The sequence below is a fragment of the Ipomoea nil genome, unplaced genomic scaffold (genome assembly GCF_001879475.1).
Source record: "Ipomoea nil cultivar Tokyo-kokei standard unplaced genomic scaffold, Asagao_1.1 scaffold0679, whole genome shotgun sequence".
NCBI classification, from domain to species: Eukaryota; Viridiplantae; Streptophyta; class Magnoliopsida; order Solanales; family Convolvulaceae; genus Ipomoea; species Ipomoea nil.
The window spans coordinates 289,201-311,018 of record NW_017617107.1 but is presented as its reverse complement, the minus strand read 5'-3'; the positions used below and the strand labels follow the sequence as shown (position 1 = coordinate 311,018).

General features: G+C 36.6%; 3 protein-coding genes across 5 annotated transcripts; all 3 read right to left on the bottom strand.

Moving 5' to 3' along the window:
- Window positions 1-292: 292 nt before the first annotated feature.
- Window positions 293-2,747, bottom strand: LOC109175003 (myristoylated alanine-rich C-kinase substrate-like). 3 transcript variants are annotated; one of them, XM_019324266.1, is made up of 4 exons: window positions 1,700-2,747; window positions 1,449-1,639; window positions 791-921; window positions 293-686 (listed from the first exon to the last, which is right to left on the bottom strand). In XM_019324266.1, the coding sequence occupies exons 1-4, from the start codon at window positions 2,578-2,580 to the stop codon at window positions 627-629; spliced, it is 1,263 nt and encodes a 420-aa protein (XP_019179811.1). In that variant the 5' UTR covers window positions 2,581-2,747; the 3' UTR covers window positions 293-626. The 3 variants fall into 3 exon arrangements, with proteins under 3 accessions (XP_019179811.1, XP_019179810.1, XP_019179809.1); XM_019324265.1 differs by having other exon boundaries at window positions 1,449-2,370; window positions 2,401-2,747; XM_019324264.1 differs by having other exon boundaries at window positions 1,449-2,747.
- A 1,719-nt stretch (window positions 2,748-4,466) lies between these two features.
- LOC109174964 (anaphase-promoting complex subunit 7) lies at window positions 4,467-11,483 on the bottom strand. Its single transcript, XM_019324212.1, has 18 exons — window positions 11,247-11,483; window positions 11,042-11,110; window positions 10,880-10,930; window positions 10,643-10,780; window positions 10,477-10,539; window positions 10,127-10,242; window positions 9,796-9,880; window positions 9,228-9,287; window positions 8,918-8,963; window positions 8,593-8,666; window positions 6,729-6,779; window positions 6,370-6,570; window positions 6,222-6,266; window positions 6,024-6,117; window positions 5,731-5,876; window positions 5,378-5,607; window positions 5,192-5,252; window positions 4,467-5,055 (listed from the first exon to the last, which is right to left on the bottom strand). The coding sequence occupies exons 1-18, from the start codon at window positions 11,313-11,315 to the stop codon at window positions 4,969-4,971; spliced, it is 1,686 nt and encodes a 561-aa protein (XP_019179757.1). The 5' UTR covers window positions 11,316-11,483; the 3' UTR covers window positions 4,467-4,968.
- A 5,989-nt stretch (window positions 11,484-17,472) lies between these two features.
- Window positions 17,473-19,829, bottom strand: LOC109174970 (DNA-directed RNA polymerase II subunit RPB7). The gene is made up of 6 exons (XM_019324219.1): window positions 19,488-19,829; window positions 19,203-19,368; window positions 19,050-19,100; window positions 18,317-18,382; window positions 18,153-18,221; window positions 17,473-17,785 (listed from the first exon to the last, which is right to left on the bottom strand). The coding sequence occupies exons 1-6, from the start codon at window positions 19,601-19,603 to the stop codon at window positions 17,720-17,722; spliced, it is 534 nt and encodes a 177-aa protein (XP_019179764.1). The 5' UTR covers window positions 19,604-19,829; the 3' UTR covers window positions 17,473-17,719.
- Window positions 19,830-21,818: the final 1,989 nt, after the last annotated feature.

The following is a 21,818-nucleotide window of genomic DNA, read 5'->3' as shown; positions in this document are numbered from 1 at the left end:
ATCATATAAAACCATATCATGGTTATTCATGGATATAAATTTTGATGCAAAACTTTAAAAACAAATAGTACAAATGTTAAATGTATAATAGTATTGTTCGAAAGAAAGCAAAACTTGTCTTGGGTCATAACGGATTTATAATTAGATCATTCTAAATAATTTGATTGGACAAATTCTTCGAGGCTGAGGAGAATATTATATACAAGATTTCTGTTAATGAGTTATTTTTATTAGATTCAACCCGTCTCACGGATTGAGGCCTGTGAGATGCTCAGGAGACCAGACCATTTGATTAAATAACCAAACATTATGGAAGAGATAAACATCTTTTCTTTTTCTTTTTTTTTGAAGTACAGCCCATAAGAATGGTGGTGGTACACAAAGTTTCATGAATCATCATTCATATCATCTCTTAAATAGAACCACATTCCCAGATGTATAGAGAGTGAAATTCCCAGACATTTGAAAAGAATTGGGGGGAAGCCAATGTGTTTGAAATGATAAAGGTAACAACTTCTTCACATACTTAACTCTATAGATATGTCTTTCTTTGATCCCAAATTGGTTATGTTTATATCCATAGAGATAGTCAGATCAGATGTCTAAACTGGAAATGCAGCAAGTCTTCAAAGGCTTTCTTTTTCATTAGCCTTCTCCTCTGTCACTAAGGCCTCGGGTTTTTTGTCCTGAAAATACACAAGAACCACATTTCAAAGATGTATAAGTTCCAGAAAACTGGGCTAGTTTGAGGAGAGGCAAAAAGGAAATTCTTTGTGTATATATATTATACCTCTTGTGGTGGAGTTGGAGTTTTGTCTTCTGGTTCTGGTTTGGCTTCAACTTCAGCTTTTGTATTAGTAGCAGCTGGAACAGATTTTTCTTCCATCTTCTTTCCTTCTTCATTTGTCTTGGCACCATCTTCTGTGGATTAAAAAAAAAACATAACAATTACAGGGCAATCCCAGCCAAGTTGGTTAGGCTAACCTTCTTGGTTTGAGCTGATCAGCTATGGACAACCTGATTTACATCAGTTCTTTGCCGGCCATAGGGGTTTATCTGTGCACACCCTCGGAAGGGTAGTGGCTACTGGTTTCCTCCTCACCAAAAAAAAATATATATATATATATATAACAATTGTAAGGACAACCCTAGCAAGTTGGTTAGGCCAATGAGTTGGACAGCCAGACTTTCTTGGTTTGAGCCGGTCATCTATGGACAACCTAAGCTAGTTTATCTCGATCCTTTGCCAACTACAGTAAAAAAGGCGGGATTGACCTGTGCACACCCTCGGGAGGGTAGTGGCTACGGGTTTCCTTGTCACCCAAAAAGAAAACATAACAATTCAAACAATCCCAATTAAGGCTGCTATCAAAGTTTCAATCTTGCTAGATCAGTGTATGCATATGAGAAATTATTGCAAGAAAGGGAAAAGAATTGATATGACAAACCTTTTTGTGCATCTGTTTTGTTGTCTTCAACAGATACTTTCTCTGCTGCCTTTACAACCTCTTCAGTTTTGTTGATCTCCTTTTCATTCTCATCCTTAACAGGCACAGATTCTTCCACAGCCACCTTAAAAGCCTCAGCATTGTTCTTGCTTTCCTTATCCTCCTCGGATTCGGGTTGTCCATTCTTGTTTTCTTTTCCTTGATCATCATCATCATCTTCCTTCGCCTTGAGGGCCTTTTCGGCCTGCTTTCCATGATCATCACCACCTGTCTCTCCTTCAAGGACTTTTTCACCCTTTCCTTCTTTTACAACATTGGTTTCACCCTTTCCATGATCATCATCATCACCTTTCTGTCCTTCCGGGGCTATTTGGTTTTTGGCTTCCTTTACAATATTAATTTCACCCTCTATAACAACAGCCTCAGGTGGTTTCTTGGGGTCATCTTTTGCAGCTTTTTGTTCTTCTTCTTGTTGTTGCCCCGCCAATGGTGGGGCCAAAACACCAGCCTTCTGGTCAGGAGCGGTTTCTGAGGCTTTCTGTCCTTCAAGGGCTATTTGGCTTTTGGAAATATTAATTTCACCCTCTATAACAATAGCTTCAGATGGCTTCTTGGGGTCATCTTTTGCAGCTTCTTGTTGTTGCCCCGCTGCCAATGGTGGGACCGAGGCGCCAGCCTTCTGGGCAGGAGCGGTTTCCGAGGCTTTCTGTTCTTCAAGGGCTATTTGGCTTTTGGCTTTATTAATTTCACCCTCTATGACAACAGCCTCGGATGGCTTCTTGGGGTCATCTTTTGCAGCCAATGGTGGGGCCGAGGCACCGGTCTTTTGGGAGGGAGCGGTTTCCGAGGCTTTCTGTCCTTCGAGGGCTATTTGGCTTTTGGCTTTATTAATTTCACCCTCTATAACAACAGCCTCAGGTGGCTTCTTGGGGTCATCTTTTGCAGCTTCTTGTTCTTGTTCTTGTTGCCCCGCCAATGGTGGGGCCGAGGCACCCGTCTCTTGGGCAGGAGCAGTTTCCGAGGCTTTCTCCTTCCTGCAAGAACTGGATCTAGAAGAGGATGATCTCTTGCTTTTGCTGCTGATGGTGGCGTTCTCTATTGAAACAGCATGCTTTGATTCACCACAACCCATGATAATTATGGTATTGGACCACCTAGCCTCCTTTGGGAAAAATGAAAAATGAAGAGGATGGATGGATTATCCCCTTCTCTCTCTTTCTTGTAGAAAGAGAACAGAGAAAGAGGAAGAAATTTGGGAATGGGAATTGTCTCTCTGCCTTCTTTGTCCCTTTGGTTTCACAAGGTTGTTTCATGTTATTAATATTTGGCTATGCAACAGTTTTTTCAGTTATTTTCTTGTCAAGGGTGTAGATGTTGCCATTTGTCTTATTGTTAAGCATGCCCTTAATTTGGACCTTTTATAAACATTTTCACAAAACTACAATTTCGGAGAAAAAATCATATAACATAGATCAGTAAAAATATCACTTTTAATATTTTAATTATGGTCATTGTATAAATTTAGTATAATTAACGAAGTGATGAATTTAGTTCCTAGAGTTTTTAACGAAACCTTAATTGATATGAACCAAACTCATCATTTTATTACAAAATTTACACTATGATTATATATATTATTTCTCTTGTAAAGTAAATATAAAGAGAAGATGAAGAATCCAATGCATGATAAGAAGACAAATATGAGAAAGGGTTTGTTGTTGCCGGCAAATGAGTGGGCTGTATTTTTGTTATTGTCATTGCACTCTATGGAAACTTCCTCACTGCAGTCTCATGTGTTGCTTTCAATTTATTTATTTTTTGAATAACGAAAAAATTCGCAATCATAACTCAAAAAGTATATATTTGTATATTTATTTTTGGAGTTAATACCCAAAATGGTCCCTCGACTATGTCATAATTACCAATTTGGTCCTCAACTATCATTCTTACGCAATTAAGTCCTCAACTATGTAACTTTTACTCAATTAAGTCTTCAATTATACAATTCTTACCCAATTTAGTCCTCAACTATACAATTCTTACCCAATTTAGTCCTCTGTATTAATTTGACTGTTTGTTGACTGTCAAAAATCGGGATAAAATTATAATTTTACAAGATTTCTCATTCCTCTCCATTTAGCAGCGCCAAACCATGCAGCAATACACTCCGATCAGATTTCGATCGTCAAAAATCGTTGGAAATCAAATTCATGGGATATCTGATGCATAACCACTACTTCGATACTGACAGGTTTAGAACGGTCAAATTGACAAAGGACTAAATTGGGTAAATGAGGAGGAAGGAGAAAACTTGTAAAATTACAACTTTATTTCCACTTTTGACAGTCAACAAACGGTCAAATTGACAAAGGACTAAATTGGGTAAAAATTGTATAGTTGAGGACTTAATTGGGTAAGAATGATAGTCGAGGACCAAATTGGTAATTACGACATAGTCGAGGGAGTATTTTGGGTATTAACTCTTATTTTTGTGTAATAGTTTGTAAATCACACAAAAAACAAATAATGAATGAAAAACTCTCAACTTTTGGTATACGACACCCACAACCATTTGCAAATATCAATTGTTGGATGTCATATGAAGGAACATAAAAAATAAAAAAAATAAAAAAAATAAAAACTTGCAAGCTAAGAGTGGGATTCTGTAAAACTCGCTTTAGAAATACAAAAAATAAAAATAAAAAATCAAAAATCAAAATAATTTATTCTAATATAATGACATTCAAAACACCAATAAAATCTAAAAGCACCAATGAAATGATATCTTTCTTAATTAGGAAATATAATTTTTAATCAAAGAAGTAATCAAATATCATTGTTGTGTTTTAAAAAATTATCAACCAGACACTAACTATGATTTTAATTCTCATGAACCAAACACACCCTTATTTTATCGAGATAAAAGAGTATTTTATTCGAAAACTATAAATATATTTCTTGCAAGAGAAATAGACTGTCTCTTGGAGAATAGGCAATGCAAATTTAAGAGTAAGGAAATGATGCCAAAATAGGTGCTGTTACAATGATACACATTGTTACAAAGATTAAAATATTTGTGTTATTGCATTACATACAATTTCCTCATTTTAAACTGAGGAAAAAATGTAATTTGAACATTTGGGTAGAAGAAAACAATCATCATAATACAGTAATTGGGGGTACAACAACAGGTAATTTACACAAAGAATGAGGAAAAAAAAAAAGACAACCTTTTCAGTTTGAACATGGTGATCTGCATATAGTCTGCAATCCTCTACCAAAAACAAAATCCTCCACCTACCTCTTGTTTCCTTGCCTCTTAATTCCAGGTTGAGTGTTGCTGTGTCAACCGAGAAAACGCGTCTAGACCCTTTCCCAAATTTACCAAACATTTTCGATGATGTTCATTTCACCTTGCACAGTACTAAGATTACTGGTTATAGCATGCCGGGGGCATACCACATGTGAATACCAGAAATTGACCATTGAACCGAGTAAAAAGGCTTCGTCTTGCCAATCTTCATAATAGGTCGGTCTCCTCCTGGTCTGCATCAGGATCCTCAACTTCATTCTCCTCGTCTTCTTCAGGGGCATCGGGATCTACTCCCTGCAGAAAATATATATCATTTGTAATGGCATTGATAATTTCTGTTCTTTTCATTCTTAAATATGGTTTCTAGTGTGAGAACGTATATCTTTGAGCACACAAAGGAGAGGTTTTAAGAAATGGTAGGTAATTGAACCTTCATTTGTTTCTCCAAGCGTTCTAATCCTTTTTTTGCTGCTTCATTTTGGGGATTTATCCTGCAATAAATATCCAAAGAAACATGGAGTCGGATACTATAATACCCTTTCGAAAAATGTATCTTCCAGATTTTGATATCATAATACTTAAAGACTAGGAGATGAAAACAGAAAAGAGAGCGTACCTCAAAGCTGCCTGATAATGTGAAAGTGCGTCTTGCAGCATATTTGTGGCAGCAAACACCTGGGCAAGCTTAACATGCAAAGAGTCATCGGCCCAATCTTTGAGATACCGCTCAAGGAGAGACACGGCATCTGCATTTCGACCTTCAATGACATGTAGCTCAGCCAAAGCTAATGCAGCACCAAGGTAACCGGGTTCCAGTCTGAGGGATGATTCATAAAATTTCTTTGCCTGTTGGAATAAAACCAAAGCCATGCTACAATGAGAACTTGGTAACTATCCTCATACAATGGGGATTGTTTTCCCCTTTACAAAATACAAACTAACTAAAGAATCCTCTTTCAACTCCACTACCTTCTCCCTGCCACTAGTGTTACTAGCGTGTACATCCCCCACCAATTTTAGAGCCTTCGCTGACTGAGGCATGGCTTTCATTGCCTCCCTTGCAGCATGCAATGCTTCTTTGGTCTTTGAAAGTGCCAAATAGGATCGAACTAAACCTGAATTGTTTCTGAATGATGAGTAGTGGGTCCTAAGATTTGTTTATAGATCAACAAAAATAATAACCATATCCAGGCACCAGACGTCAAAAAGCATCCAAACTGTCAAACTTTTAATATTAAACCATGTTTTTGCCTACAACGGACCTTGATACGAACGGAGATCAGGTCTCAGTTCTTGTGCTCCTCTGAAGGCAATGACAGCAGCTTCAGGACGATTCATTGACAAGAACAAATTTCCCTACTTGTTTGCATGAAAAGGTAACAGAAAGTTAAGAGATGGAAAAGACAGGGAGTGGAACTTGATTTGACCTCCAAGAATAATAAGGCAACCCAGGAGAATACCTTCATTATATATCCTGGTATATGCCTCTCATCAATGCGGATGCTCTGGTGAGACAAACATAATGTTAATGGGAGTTAAAAATTCTATTACTGTCAAGTATCAACAGTAATCCACTAATCCCACAAATTAACAATTAAAGAGCTTAACCTTCTCCGCATAAGATAAAGCTCCCCTCTCATCTTTCCGTTCCCACAAGACAGACAAGGCCACAAAGACCTCAGGCCTAGTTGGATCAATATTTAATAGATCATGCACTAACTTGTTCAACTTTGAAAAATCAGACTTCACTTTCAAAAGCATGGCATACTCATCCATATAAGTCATCACATATGGATCAATTGATCGAACCTGAAAGTTAAATTAAATAAATAAACAAATGATTAGAATCTAAGTATTATATCAAGTATTCTGCTTACCCAAGTTAGTTTCATCATGGTTTTCATGCTAATATCAAAGACGTTTGAAGTTTAAGATGCAGTATGATATTAAGGGAGTATTTTACTAACCTTCTCAAAATCAGTTATAGCTTCATCATCTTTACCAATAATGGCCTCAACCTAAAAAGGAATTTACACAAAAAATAAGCAAAAAATAAAAAACAAAAAAAAAAAGGATAACTCTTGGGGTGCACTTGGTTCACGTAATATGAGATTACCTTAGGTCCTCTTGAAAGGTAACGTGAAATTTTGGGAATGTAAGATTACTTTATGTGTTTGGTTTGGATTGTGGAAATATAATATTAATTTGTTGGGTTAAGGGTTATATTTTAGGTTATATGGAACAAATATATATATATATATATATATATATATATATATATATATATATATATAAAACATTTATTTGTATGTATGTCAATGTGTAAATATTACGGAGTAATTAATAAATATAAATATATAAATCAATGTTGCAAAAATCCCGCGTAGGCACCGATTAATCGGCGCCTAGGCGCTGGTCGGCCGCCTAGCGTATCACCATAATCGGTGGTCTAGGCGCCTGGTCGGCTAGGCGACCGACTAGGCCGCCTAAGTGCCGTCTAGGCCGCCTAGGCACTGACCGCCTAGGCATCGACTAGGTCGCCTAGTCAGCAAATTAACAATTGTTCCATTCTTTTTTAAATGAGTTATTCCACTCAAAACAACATCGTTTTGAGTAAAATAACTTCTAAAATTTTCAAACTCTAGATGTTTTTTAGGTTAATATTTAATATTTTAGTATTAACTATTAAAGTATTAAATAGTTTATAATTATCAAGTCTTAAAAAAATTTAAAAATTTTAAATAAATTTTTTAAAAATAAAAAATACATTGGCGCCTAGGCGCCGATTAATCCCCGCCTAGGCGCTAGGCGCTCCCCGAGCGCCCGATGGGCACCTAGCGATTTTTTCAACCATGATATAAATGCATAAATATACACATACATGTATGTATATTTTTTTATTATATAAACGTATATTTATTTTATGTATGTTGTTATTATTATATAAGGGTTAGTTAACAATGGCAAACTTGAAATATTTCAAGGTAATCTTAGATTACCTAAGAGGAGAGAGGTAATCAAATTACCTTGAAATATGACCGCACATTAGCTTTGGGGTAATAATGTAATATAACAAGGTAATCTCATTAACTTGAACCAAACAAGGTAATATAAGATTAGCACATAAATAATCATTGCACAAAACATAGCATGTGTATATCACGGTTGGGAGTGCTCTTATAATCAAATTCTAGTACATAGAAGAATATGAAAGATGGAAAAACATGAAAATGAATGTCCTATTGTCTTAAAAGTTAAGGGCAGATTTAGTAATGGAAAAAGCTTTCCATTTTCTACAGTTTTCATTCTCCAATTGGAAAACAAAGTTGGAGAACTGTGAAGGTAGACTAGGAAAAAAAAATGCTGCATCCAGAAAAAGCCAAAAGAAGATGTGAACAGTAATTATAATTACTGTTCACCCACTTGAAAAAACAAAACGAGGTTGGAAAGAAAGTACAATAGGAAAAATTGAAATTTTGTTTCCACTTTTCAACTGGGAGAATATTTCACGCTGAAAACAACTCCATCTTTCCATCTAGTAAAATGGAAAAGTTTCAATTTGCTGAACAGGCCCCACAAGGCAGAAAACAAGAAATGAAAATGTAACATATAACTATGAATTTTCTCAAATGCCATTTACTTCCATGTCTCTTTCTAAAAATGGAAAAAATGAGGGGTATTTAGGTTGAATCAACATAGTTGAAAAAAGAAGGGAAAAAAAGTAACATCTGACAAAAATACCCCCTTATTTCGTTTTCTGCGAAAAAGGCATTGAAGTAAAAATTCCCCCATATAATTATACACATTTTGTTTGTTGACAATTATCCTAACCTTAGCCATTTCTAGCAATAAGTGTACATTGTTAGGAAATCGTTGCAACAGTTCTGTAAATAGTTCCAGGCCACCTGCAAACAGAGAAGCTGGGATGTAAGAGAGCATTAAATTTTAAAAAATTAAATAAAACAGCATACGTGCCAAAGTTAAAAAATGAATGCCTGATAATAACCAATATTTCCACAGTTAAAGTAGTCCAAACTCCAAAGTGCCTTTTACATTTTTACATAAACTTGCAAGATGGTTTTTCCTTTTTGGACAGTATTTCTCTGGCCTGTAAAATTACATGGAGGGTATGAGAAGTTAAAGAAAGATAACGGACCTTTGTAATCATTTGAAGCAATTAAGCATTGGGCTTCAACATAACGCTGCAAAGAAGTAAAATATATTAAATAACCATTACACTGCAAAAGAATTTGTACCAAAAGCACCCAATATAATGAAACCTAAATTAGTAGGCAAAAATATACAAACAAACAGACTACATTAATGAAATCTAAAATGACCAAGAAAACTTGGTAGAATAAGTATAAACATGTTCAAGGCTCCTAGGGTGGTCTAAAATCAGATTGAGCATTATATGTATAATATATTTTACTAAATACCAATTAGTATGGATCATTTATACTTACCATCAACCAACGACTTGAATCAAAATGATCCAGAGGAGGCCTGCCACTTCTATTTGATGTCTGAAATAGTAAGAATACATCAAATTATTATGGTATCTTGGATTAATAAAAAGCTGGACAGCTCTACAGTTAAATTGGAAAAAAGTAGTTAGACAATAATATATAATTATATATTACAGGGACCCTTCAATAAGTGTGTGAGACTGTGAGTGAGAATCAATCTACCTTTGGAAGTGAAATTTTGTAGCTAAAACTTCAAAATATTAAATAACTGACCAAAGGAATAAATAATCCATTGGTATGATTATCACAAGTGTTTTAGGACATTTAGAATGACTAGCTACTAGCTGAGCAGAAATAAACAACCCAAGAAGATTTTTAGATTTGGAGAGGCTTGGTTAAGGATGCACCGCACACTCAATACAGCCATTGCAACTATGATCGAAGTCTAAGACTTCCACTTTTATTGACTCAGCTAGTTAACATTTACAGTTATAGTTAATTCAAAAATATTAGTTAAAAAATAAGGGAATCTATTAATAAGGGAGTAATTTCAGTAACCACGAACCTGAGGAAACAATGAAATAATATCCTTTGCTGCAACTCCTAATTCTGCCAATGCTGTGATGGCCTCAATAATATAAGGACAATGCCTACAAACAACAAGCACAAGTGTTATCCCAAGGATAATAGCATTTCTAGCAGTACTGATAATGATTAATGAATAATGACCATCCTTGCTAAATGAAATACAAGAAATCTTGGACAGACTAGCAGCTACAATCTAATTTAGTATCAATTCAAAACAGAAGTACAGTATGAAAATGGGTAGCACACATCAAAAGGAAAACAGTTATACCCTAAAGTTTAAGAGAAATGAACAATCCAGTGTAAACAACCTTAGACACTCTTTATAACAAGTAACCGATGCACGAGTATGTCTAGAATTTCGATAAAGTTTCCCCATCATCAGATTCATCTGCAAATTCCTTACTTTGCTTGGGATTCCCTCCATCTGTATATTAATGTCAAAAAATGAGAAGGAAAATAGAACTTGCAGCAAAGTCTGACAAATAGAGATTGATTAACTAAGATTACAGGACACTTAGATCTCAAAACAAGCTCTCAACTAAAGACATATAAAGGAAATCATTCATTCAAATAACAAACGTCAACCAAGGCCAGAATTGCAGTAGATAAATGAAAGAAATTAGATTTTAGATTACAAGTAATGTTGACATATTTGGACCTCAAGAAGTGCTGCTCTATTCTCATTCAATGCACAATGGGATGACGCAATTTTGAACTTCACCTGCAATGAATAGAATTGAAATATCCAACAGAGTTAACTACCACCAACCACTGTTTTACAGAAGATTCCAATTATCAAAAAGGGCTATTGTAGCAAAAGGTACCTCATTTTCATTTATAGCTGAAATATTGAAAGAACTTGGGGAACCCGACCTGTTTGATGCAGACATTGAATTTCTCGTTGTCACGGTACTTTGCTTAGGGATTGTTTTATGAAATTGCAATGCTTGCTTATAAGTATGCTGCCAAAAATAGTGAAAAGCATTGATTTTTGGATTTTGGGAAAAAATAGCAAGACTAGTTTGAAACATGTATCATATCATCGGCATTTATTTACTCACAATAGCTCTTCTGTACTCCTTTTCTCGAAACAATGCATCCCCAAGTAGCACCTGAATATCAAATTCCATCACTAATTTGGGAGAAGTTCAAAGCAAATGCTAATAAAACAAAACCAATAATGCATGTAAATTCAAAATCTCAAAAAGTAAAGAACCACAAACCAAGTTTTCAGCTTTGAGATGCGGGCTGGTTTCAGGGTTTATCGACGACGACGAAACAAGAAAACACCCCTATTTTAAATAAATAAAACGAAAAACAGATTCTCATTAGAAAATCCTAGCTCAAGAACTGGACTGCTGAAATGCAGTAATGCAAATTAGAATCCAAAAACCCTAGAGAGGGTTGAGATGAGTAGTGGGCGTTTACCAGCATCTGGGCGGAGGCGAAGAGGTTATTTTCGAGGAGAGTGGCCATTTGGTCCTTCGGCACTTCCATCGACGATTTCCGAATCGGCGTCGGGGAGGAGAATGTGAGCCGCGGTGACAGCGGAAGTCGGCGGTTGGTGACGGTGGTAGAAGTGAGGGTGGAGAGAGAGAGAGAGAGAGAGAGAGCGTTAAACCCCGACCCGCTCTTCCTTTTGAATTTCCCTTTCGGCTTCTGATTGTTCTGATCTAAAGGCCCGTTTGGTGAGAAACACCACTACAAATTGAAAATAAATTTATTAAAAAAAAAAATAATTTCAAGTCTTCATCTATTACATCTATTTTTTTTGTCAGACCACGAGATCTTCTGAGCCGACTCTAACGGTAGGAGAGATTACAACAATTATACTGTGGACCGCGGTACACGTACATCGCGATAAAAAACATCGTCATTTCTTTAAGTAAAGAAACGGCGCATTGTTACAGTTAACGGAGCGCGCATGTTTGGTGTATTAATTACTAACTGAATAACAATTTCACATATTTGAGTGTATATTACCCAGCGAAACTGTAGTTGTATCAAAATGATACTGTAATTGTGTTGAAATGAAACTGAATAACATTTCACATATTTGAGTGTATATTGTGCAATGAAACTGTAGTTATATCGAAATGAGAATGTAGTTGTATTTTAATGAAACTATAGTGTATATAAAATAAAATTAAATAACATTTTCATATATTTGAGTGTATAAATATCGAATGAAACTGTAGTTATATCAAAATGAAACTGTAGTTGTGTTGAATTGAAACTGCAGTGTATACAAAATGAAATTGAATAACAGAGTTATTTTTTGCGGACCGACGTGGAACGACACGAAACGTGTGCCATTTATTTTTATTAAATAAACAAAACGACGTCGTTTAGAAACTCGGTGCATGATATAATTTGCCGAGGGATTATACTCAGACTAATCACCGTTTGCACCAAACTGACCCAATTAAGGGACATAGTGTTGGTTAGATTTTTTAATTGGTAGAATTTATTTAGAGTTAATTCCAATTTTAGTCCTATATTTATAGGTGGTAGTCAATTTTGACTCCTGTTTTTTTTTTTTTATTAAAACATCCACATTTGATCATAGTATTATCGTGGCATGAGTGCATGACTATTATTGGTCCTTTATTAACAAAACAATTTTAATGTCGTTAAATACAAAGACATTTCGGCCTTCAATTACAATTTTTTTTTTCAAAAAAATAAACATAAAAGTATAGCAGGATCAACTCACTTTGTATACAAATGATCGAAATGCCTTTGAATTTAATAATATTTCGACGATTTTGTTGACGGAAGACTAAAAATGACCATGTCACTATAAGATTGTGACCAAATGTGGATGTTCTGATAAAAATGACTAAAACTGGATTGTCACCTATAAATCTAGGACAAAAAAATGCAATTAACCCAATTTAGTTATGATAGAGATGGTAATCATTCACATTAATTAGGAGTCTAATCCTATTGGTGTATTAGTTTTTATCTGTATTTATATTAAGGAATAAGGTTCAAATTGGCCACTGAACGTAACCTGAAAATGCAATTAGGCCACTAAACTAAAAAAAAAAAAAATGCAATTAGGTCACTGAACACTCCAAATGTATGCCAGACTTCACATACTCATGACCTTGTAAGCGGCAAGTTTTTTTAGCTCATCTTGAGTGAGAATCACAGGAGAGCAAGAAGAAGACGGGGATAGATCAAAGTGCATTCGACGCTTACTTTTGGGTCTTTGTAGCTGCCTGCTTCGATAGCCCATGGGAGTTCGGTGAGAAGGTAGGCATTAGCTGCTGTCTTGATAGATTTGCAAGAAGATGCCCAAATCAAATTAAATTAAGCCTAGAGAATTGCATAATCATCATCATCTTCACTGCCCCTTTTGTGTACGGGAACATGTGGCTACGGCGGGATAGTTCACGAAGATGGACGGCGCCGGTGCCCACCAATTGCTTCATCGTCGCTATTGCCGTCAAGGATAAGCTTCTCAGCCTCCTCGAAGCAGAATCGAGAAAGGAATCGTCGTCTCCTGCGGACGAAGTAGAGGTTGCGGGAGGAAGAAGCTTTGGAAATTGAAACTCTTTTTTTTGGTGGAAGAGGGATCCTTTGAAAATTGAAAATCATTTTTGGGTCACAAGTCCTCTTTTGCTTCCAGAATCAACAATTCCATTTGTCAAATTAGTTCTAGTCTCAAATTATTTTTGCTTCACGATCTGCGGCGCTAAGCTTTGCGGAGTTTTGCTTCACGATATTCTGCGCTAAGCTTTGTCCGCATCGAATTAATTTTTGGTGGTTTGCGTTGGAAAAGCATAAAATGTTGGATATAACATGGAAAGACACAAATGCCCCTGAATTAAATGGCCAACACACGAAAAAATTAAAGGAGGACTAAAATTGGAACGATTTCATTAACAGTGAGTGCAATGTGGCAAAAAAAATTATGGTGGAATAAAATTGGAAAAACCCCAATAACAATAGGACCAAAAATGAAATTCACTCATAATTAAATAATAATTTGTATTGCTATATTTTTTTTACTGCATTAGGTTGTTCAACTGGAAAGCACAACAATTGAAGTTTGATGTCTAGCCACTTTGTTCTTGGGTCTCAAATCCATCCCTATCACACCCAAAAAGCCATGAGGGTTCTTTTACTGCACATATATGAGTTGTCTGAATCATGAACAAAAAACAATCAAAAGCATGGAATGTTTATTTTATGATGAAATCATGATTTTCTTTACAAGGTAGTATATGTAATTGAATTTTGATTCGGGTCTCAAAAGCATGGAATGCTGCTGTCTAAATTTCATGATTCTTTACAAGGTAGTATCTAAGCCCCAACCACCGGAATTCAAACTTATAACCATCCATTTGAAATGGTAACCAAGATGCCATCATACTATATTATATGGTAATTGGTGGAACCATGATAGTTTAAACATTTACTTTCCTAATAAATATGATGTTGGTTTCTAATACACATTATTTATGGTGAATTGTTGCAGGGTTTAAATAAATGGAGTTATGTTGTCAATATGAGAAGTTCAATTAGTGGGGTGTTGAGGAGTAATTTTGTGTATTTAGTGAGGCTCTTTCATGAATAGATGCAAGGATGGTGCTTGGATTATATGTAGGTCACATCATAATTTTCAGGTAAATTGTTTTTATCACATTATCTTTTAAATGTAATATATTCTATGAAAAATCATAGGTGACGAACTCGAACTACTATATATAAATGAGTGAGAATGAAAGAGGGAAATTAAAGAGTGAATTCCATTTTTGGTCCTACTATTATTGGGGTCATTCCAATTTTAGTCTACCATAATTATTGTTGTCACATTGCGTCCACTATTATTAAAAATGTTCCAATTTTAGTCCACGAAAAATCTAAAAATGAACTAAAATTGAAACATTTTTAATAATAGTGGATGCAATGTGGCAAAAATAATTATGGTGGACTAAAATTGAAAAAGCCCATATAATAGTAGGACCAAAAATGGAATTCACTCGAAATTAAATTAGCTTTTCAAAGTTACAGTGCGCGTAAATTGAAAGTCAAAATATGAACAGTTTGGGGGAGAAAAATGTGTTTGTTCTTTTTAGTTGTGCATCATGCATTTTAAAAATTGTGTAAAATGACTTCCTAAAATGAAATACGGAGTAATAAAAGAGCCCTACAATGACTAGGAAACCGAATTTATAGAGTTGTTCTTAAAAAGGCATAAGACTGAATTAATTATAGATTTAAATATATATAAAAAATAAATATTGGTGTACACTCATAATTTCCACATAAATACAATTTCCAGTGCAAAATAACTAGTGTTTACATTTACTTTTGTGATAAAAAGTACAGAGAAATAATTTAACATGCTGTAATGATTGTCAAAGACACTCAATTGCCAAAGAGGTTGATAAATACTAATGCTTCCACGCAATAACATATATAACAAATTCATTTACAAGCAGAATCTCAAAATTCATAACAAAACACATCAACCAAGCATGAAGTTAAAAGGCTCAATAAGCATTGGATGCAAGAGAAAACAGATAATGACAGATCAAGGTGTAATGAAAACTTAAATGGTTTCGTAGCTATGTATCTATTTTTGGAGATTGCTTACTTGTGCGACGAGTAAATTACTCTCTTCTACATTTTAAAACTTCTTAACTTCAAGTGAAGCTCCACGTTGAAAACCTTATAATGAAAAATGTTAAATTAGTGGTAATATATATTTTAACTGGGATATATACAATATAACATGAAGTAATTTTGTACATCGTGAAACTCTACCTAAAAGGCTAAAATTGTTAGGCCAATCATGCATTAGAATATTAGGTTAAATATATTCAGTTTTGTTTAAATTATAGATTGTAAATTACTATTTCGTCTAATATTGATTTTTTAAATAATTTATTGTAAATTATGAACATACATATTTCTTGTCAATAAGACATAGATAATTTGAAATATACTACTTTTACACATTTAGGTTAAAAAAAATACATAATATAACAATAATTGATATTAGAAGTCATTCCAATTTCAGCTCATTATCAAACATGCAAAAAGGGATAATTTTTTACCAATTAAATACATCCAGTGAGTAATACAATGCAAGCTTCTATAAAGTGTTCATTATGATACAAGAATTGCAAAGAGAAGAGAACTCACATGATTAGAGACAAAAATCTGTACAGGCCCTGCTTCAGCCAAAAACCCCATATACATCAAACATTCCATAAACAACCCATAAATTATGTATTTTCGCTGCTCATTGCTCAATCATCCGTCTATATAAGCCCAAGACCTCATCGCCATGACCAGCCAAAGATAACTCCTGGAAGAGAGCATTCCCCAGACCAAACATATATCGTTCTGTTCTGTTCTGTTGCAAATTTTATCAAACACCTGGCGTGCGTCATTGATGCAGTCCAATTCTTAATACATATTTATGAGTTTAGTCGCCAAAACCATCGTCAACGGTGTGAGTGAGGGTGTGTAAACTGTCCACATTTACATAAAAAAGGCAACAAGGATCAGCGCTACCATGGAAATCAGTTGCAGAGGATTAACGGTCGAAATACAAACAGGTTGGATACGGGATGTGTTCAAAAAGCGCCGTTGCCGGGGATCGAACCCGGGTGACAGGCGGAAATACTCACCACTATACTACAACGACTTGATGACTAAATATCAAATTTCCAGATATTTAACCAATCGATATTTTGTTGAATTTGTTAGACTCTTAATAGTTACGGACAAATATAATTCAAAAATCAAAATTAATTAAAATTGAGCAGATACCAATTCTACTCCCACATGTATTAGCAAAACGACAGTTTTAATCTACATATTTAATTTCTATCAATTTTTATCCACGACTATTATTTTAGTGTCAATTTTCATCAACGACTATTGTTTTAGTACCAAAACACATCACGTCAGTCACCTATTCGTTTAATACATGTCGAAATATGAAATTGTTAAATATATTTTCGTCATTTTCAAATTAAGTTCCCAATTTGAGCATGAAAAATAAAAAATTAAGTTCTAAGATTTATCTCAATTCGTACTTCTCCTCTTCAAATTAAGGTAGGATAATGAGGAGAACTGAGAATTGGAATCAATTTTAGGGCTTAATTCCTCTTTTTTACGCTCAAATTGGAGTCCTTAAGTTAAAAATGGCGCAAATGCCCTTAAAATTTTTAGATTTCGGCATGTCTTAAATGTAGGGGTGACCGACATGATAAATTTTGGTACTAAAATAATAGTCGTAAATGAAAATTGGTACTAAAACAATAGTCGTGATCCTCGTGGATGAAAACTGGTATGAATTAAACATCTGAATCAAAACTGTCATTTTGTTAATACTTGTAGGACTAAAATTAGTATTCGCTCAATTAAAATTGTACAGTATTTTGGGTGACAACAAAATCTTTTGCCACTATGTGTGTACATATTAGGTAAATTTTATTCTTGTAGAATTTATAAATCAGAAAAAAAATATGTAAAAAATTGTATAATCATACTATTACACAAATTAATTAGTGCGTACTTTCAAGTGACTGCCAATTATTTTTAAGTTGCGAATTTAAAGATTTGTCTAGAATTATCACAAACCACAAATTTCAACCATAGATCTAAATTCCAAAACCATAATAACTGCAGTTTAAAAATATGTTATCATTAATTATATTAAAATATCTTTAGAATTAAATCAATCTTCTAAGACAACAACATAACTACAAATTGCATAGTAGCACACAAGACTTCTAGACCAACAAAACAAAACCAAAAAAAAAAAGCTTCAGCTTGAGCTCCAGGTGGTTCTTATAAGCAGTCCATTTATCCTGGTACAAGAAAATCAATACCGCATACCAACTATGGACAAGAATCTGAAATTGTGTTTATCAGACAGCTGCTCCGGGATCATTGATAACACCCAAGAAATCATCCTTAATTGTACCAATGCAGAACTGCAAACCGAAATGTCCATTGTACAAGTCAATATCAAAGACAGATAGTTGCGGAGAGTGTGGAGTAAAGTATTGAACAAACATTTGGACTTTGATAACAATAATGAAGGAATAATGGGGGAAGATTTTTTTTTTTTAATGTAAACCACAATGTGGTCCGGGTCTTCTCTGTCCGTTTAACGGTCCAAGTCCACCCGGTTCGCTCCGAGAGGCACAGAAGCTGGCCCAAAGGGAATCGTTACTTGTGGGAATCGAACCCGGGTTATCCCGGAATACTCCCCCACAAAGAGAGCTCATTTGCCACGGGGGAAGATTTTAGCTAGTGAGTTGTATTATGTTAAAATCGTGAGTGGGCTTGAGCACATACAATTTCTGTAGCATCAACACGAGTTCCAATGATCTTTAGTCGTACTTCACTATCCTTCTGAATTTTAACCTGAAAAACGAGGGACAGATTAAATACATAAAACACAACCAAAGTCACGAGAGATACACAAAGATTATTGTCAAGAAAAGGCCCATGAAACATACCGATCCATCAGATGTTGTGTAGTTTGGTGCATCTCCAGACTGAAACTCCATGTCATCTGGTATTAACTGCACAACAAAGCCAATAACTAAGCGCCGTTTATGAGCCAAGAAAAGATGCAATTATGCTCGGACTTTTCACATATCTAAACCTCTCCCCATATAAAGCACAGAAACTATAGTGGAGAAGATCAACTCCATTAAGATTGTTACAATACTGTGAATGTTAAGCAGATGCCTAGCTACAAGATTCACTAAACGCAATGGTATATTTCACATACATAAGCAAGAATACGAATAAAAGAGGATTCTAAGGCTTGAAATGTTAAAGGAGGCAATAAAATAAAATAAATAATTCCATTGAGTTCCTTCAAAAAAATCAGTAATATCCATTGATCAATTCTTTTTAAGTACATTTAATGGGGAGGGGATTAAACTCCTAATTTTGAGGCAGGAAGCCACCCCTTGGCCAATTGAGCCATTAATGACATCCTATATTTCCTTAAGCAAATTACATGTCTAAGAAATTCACCTTTAATAGCAACGTAATCCTCCTAAATCTAATGGAACAAATTCGTAAAGTTAGTTGTCTTGACTATGCTCAAAATTTAGTTCATTTTAGTTGTATAAAAACGAATAATCTTTAACCAATTGAATACATCCAGTGAGTAATACCTTGCAAGCGTCTATAAAGTGCTCATTATGATTCAAAAATTGCGAAGATAAGGGAACTCACATGATTAGAGACAAAAATTTGTACAGGCCCTGCTTCGGCAAAGAAACCCATCTGCAGCAATCCCATATACATCAAACATTCCATAAACAACCCATAAATTATGTATTTTCGCTGTTAATTCCAAAAAAAAAAAAAAAAAAAAAAAAAAAGGACCTTGTTCACCATAGTAACAACAGCTTCTAGAATCTCCCCTTTGAAAGGCCGAAACACAACACACTGATACTTCACTGGGAAAGTGACGAACCCTGTACCGTCGCGAATGAGACCTTTTCCGACATTCTCAATGCCAGTGATTGCTACTATGAAACCGTGTCGTCCACTGTAAAAGATCAAAACTTTAGGGCACCGTTCTTAAATTTTGACTAAATACAACAGATAATTTGAATCTTCGAATTGGGAATTGCGGAATTAGGGTTTATAATAAGGAAAGAAAAGAACCTGCAAGTTCCCTCGACATCTTTCATGAGCTTGGATACGAGTTTGTCGCGGAGGTCACGGCCAAAGTGGCGAGGGTGGAGTTGCATTTTCCGTTCCAACACTATGTGGAAAAACATCCTTAGATTCTCTCTTTCTCTTCTGTCTCCTCCTCTTCCTCTCCCTCTTCAGCGGATCAAAATCATCGACTCAAACTATGATTGTTTTCTACTGCACTTTGGTTCGCGGGGTTTGTCCACACTAACAAAAGTAACCTATTTTATGCACCATAATAAATACTCCGTCCTAAGCAATTCCTATTCATCTCATCTCTGCATTGGAGTAAATGAGTCACAACCGCTTACATAAAAATTATCATCTTCTATTTTAATAAGTAAGGGAAAAGGATCGTACCCTTAAACTATAGGCAAAAGAGTAATTAGGCCTTTCAACTTAAAAAATAGACAATTAAGCCATTTAATTTATTATTTTAAGTCAAATAAATTTAATAATACATTTTTAACCTGAAATAATCGGTCAAAAACTCCGACGACATTTTCGGCGATAAAAAATAAATACCGGAGAAGGCGACCAGATCTGGCCGCCCTCTCCACTGGAGAACGCGACCAGATCTGGCCGCCCTCTCTAGTGGAGAAGGCAACCGGACTGGCCGCCTTCTCCACTAGAGAGGACGATCGGACTGGTCGTCCTCTCCAATGGAGAAGGCGATCTGATCATGTCGCCTTCTCCACCGGATAAGACAACGTCGGTTGTCTTCTCTGGTTGATACGGTTAATGCCCGTGTACGTAGGTTGCATGTATGCATGTAATAAGTGTATGAACAATGTAGAGGGTAGACAAGAAGTAGCTCAAATGAATCTCTTTTATTATAATTGATGTATTTGTAGAGAGAAGGGGGAGCATTTAGCTAGAGAGAGAGTAGAGTTCAAGAGGAGGAGGCCCACTAAAAATGAAGGGTTAGAAGCCCTTATATAGGTCAACCCAAGTCGGGTTTGACCTCGACCCGAACCGTTTGACCCGACCCAAATAGGAGCACGGAGCGTACGGGGAGCCTGAACCCGGAGTATATTCCCCATCATGAAGCCCCCCCAGTCCGTGCCCTGACGATGAGTTAGCGAGGAAGGATTTGGGCTGGAAAACTGATCACATGGTCCGTGACTTGCGCCGGTTGCCTCGTTAAAAACCTCAAGCTAATAAAAAACCCAATGGAAAAAACTTTAGCTAAGGAAAAAAGAGCACAACGCTAAACGCAGTCTGGTGGACTAAAAAAGGAAGTTGCCCGACCTAGGGGTCGGTTTTGCAACATGATTCGAGAGGTCGAACCTTTACGGGACGAACGACCGGGAAGCTAGCTAAGATCTGGAGATCGCGTTAGCTGCGATCTAGATGTCTACTTTACCGGTCTGCCGACCGGGTTTCTAGGTACGACCGGGAGGTCGGATTTATTTACGATTTGGGGATCAAACTTTCTATGACTTAACACCAGGAGACCGGGAAGGTCGACCTACGCGGGAGCGCAACGAGCTACTACCGATGTAACCCTTCACTCCCTCAGTTGTGAGAATCGTCAACATAAGATAGTAGATATGATAGCTTTCCGAGTTTGCCTTGCAACTTTAATCGCGATCTGTAAATGAATCGACTGAACTCACGATGCTGATGCATCAAACTATACTTCTGCCGACTGGGCGTAGAGCGCCGGCGGTGGCAATGATGCCAACCGGGCGTAGAGCGCCGGTGGTGGCTATGGTGCCGACCGAACCGGACTTGAAGCGCCGGTGGCGGCCATGCTGACCTAACCGGGCGTAGAGCGCCGGCGGTGGCAATGATGCCAACCGGGCGTAGAGCGCCGGTGGTGGCTATGCCAACCTAACCGGGCGTGGAGCACCGGTGGTAGCTATGCCAACCTAACTGGGCGTAGAGCGCCGGCGGTGGCAATGATGCCTACCGGACCGGACTTAAAGCGCCAGTGGTGGCTATGCCAACCTAACCGGGCGTAGAGCGCCGACGGTGGCAATGATGCCGACCGGGCGTAGAGCGCCGCCGGTGGTGGCTATGCCAACCTAACCGGGCGTGGAGCACCGGTGGTGGCTATGCCAACCTAACCAGGCGTAGAGCGCCGGCGGTGGCAATGATGCCGACCGAGCGTAGAGCGCCGCCGGTGGTGGCTATGCCAACCTAACCGGCCGTGGAGCACCGGTGGTGGCTATGCCAACCTAACCGGGCGTAGAGCGCCGGCGGTGGCAATGATGCCGACCGGGCGTAGAGCGCCGGTGGTGGCTATGATGCCGACCAGACCGGACTTAAAGCGCCGGTGACGGCTATGCCGACCTA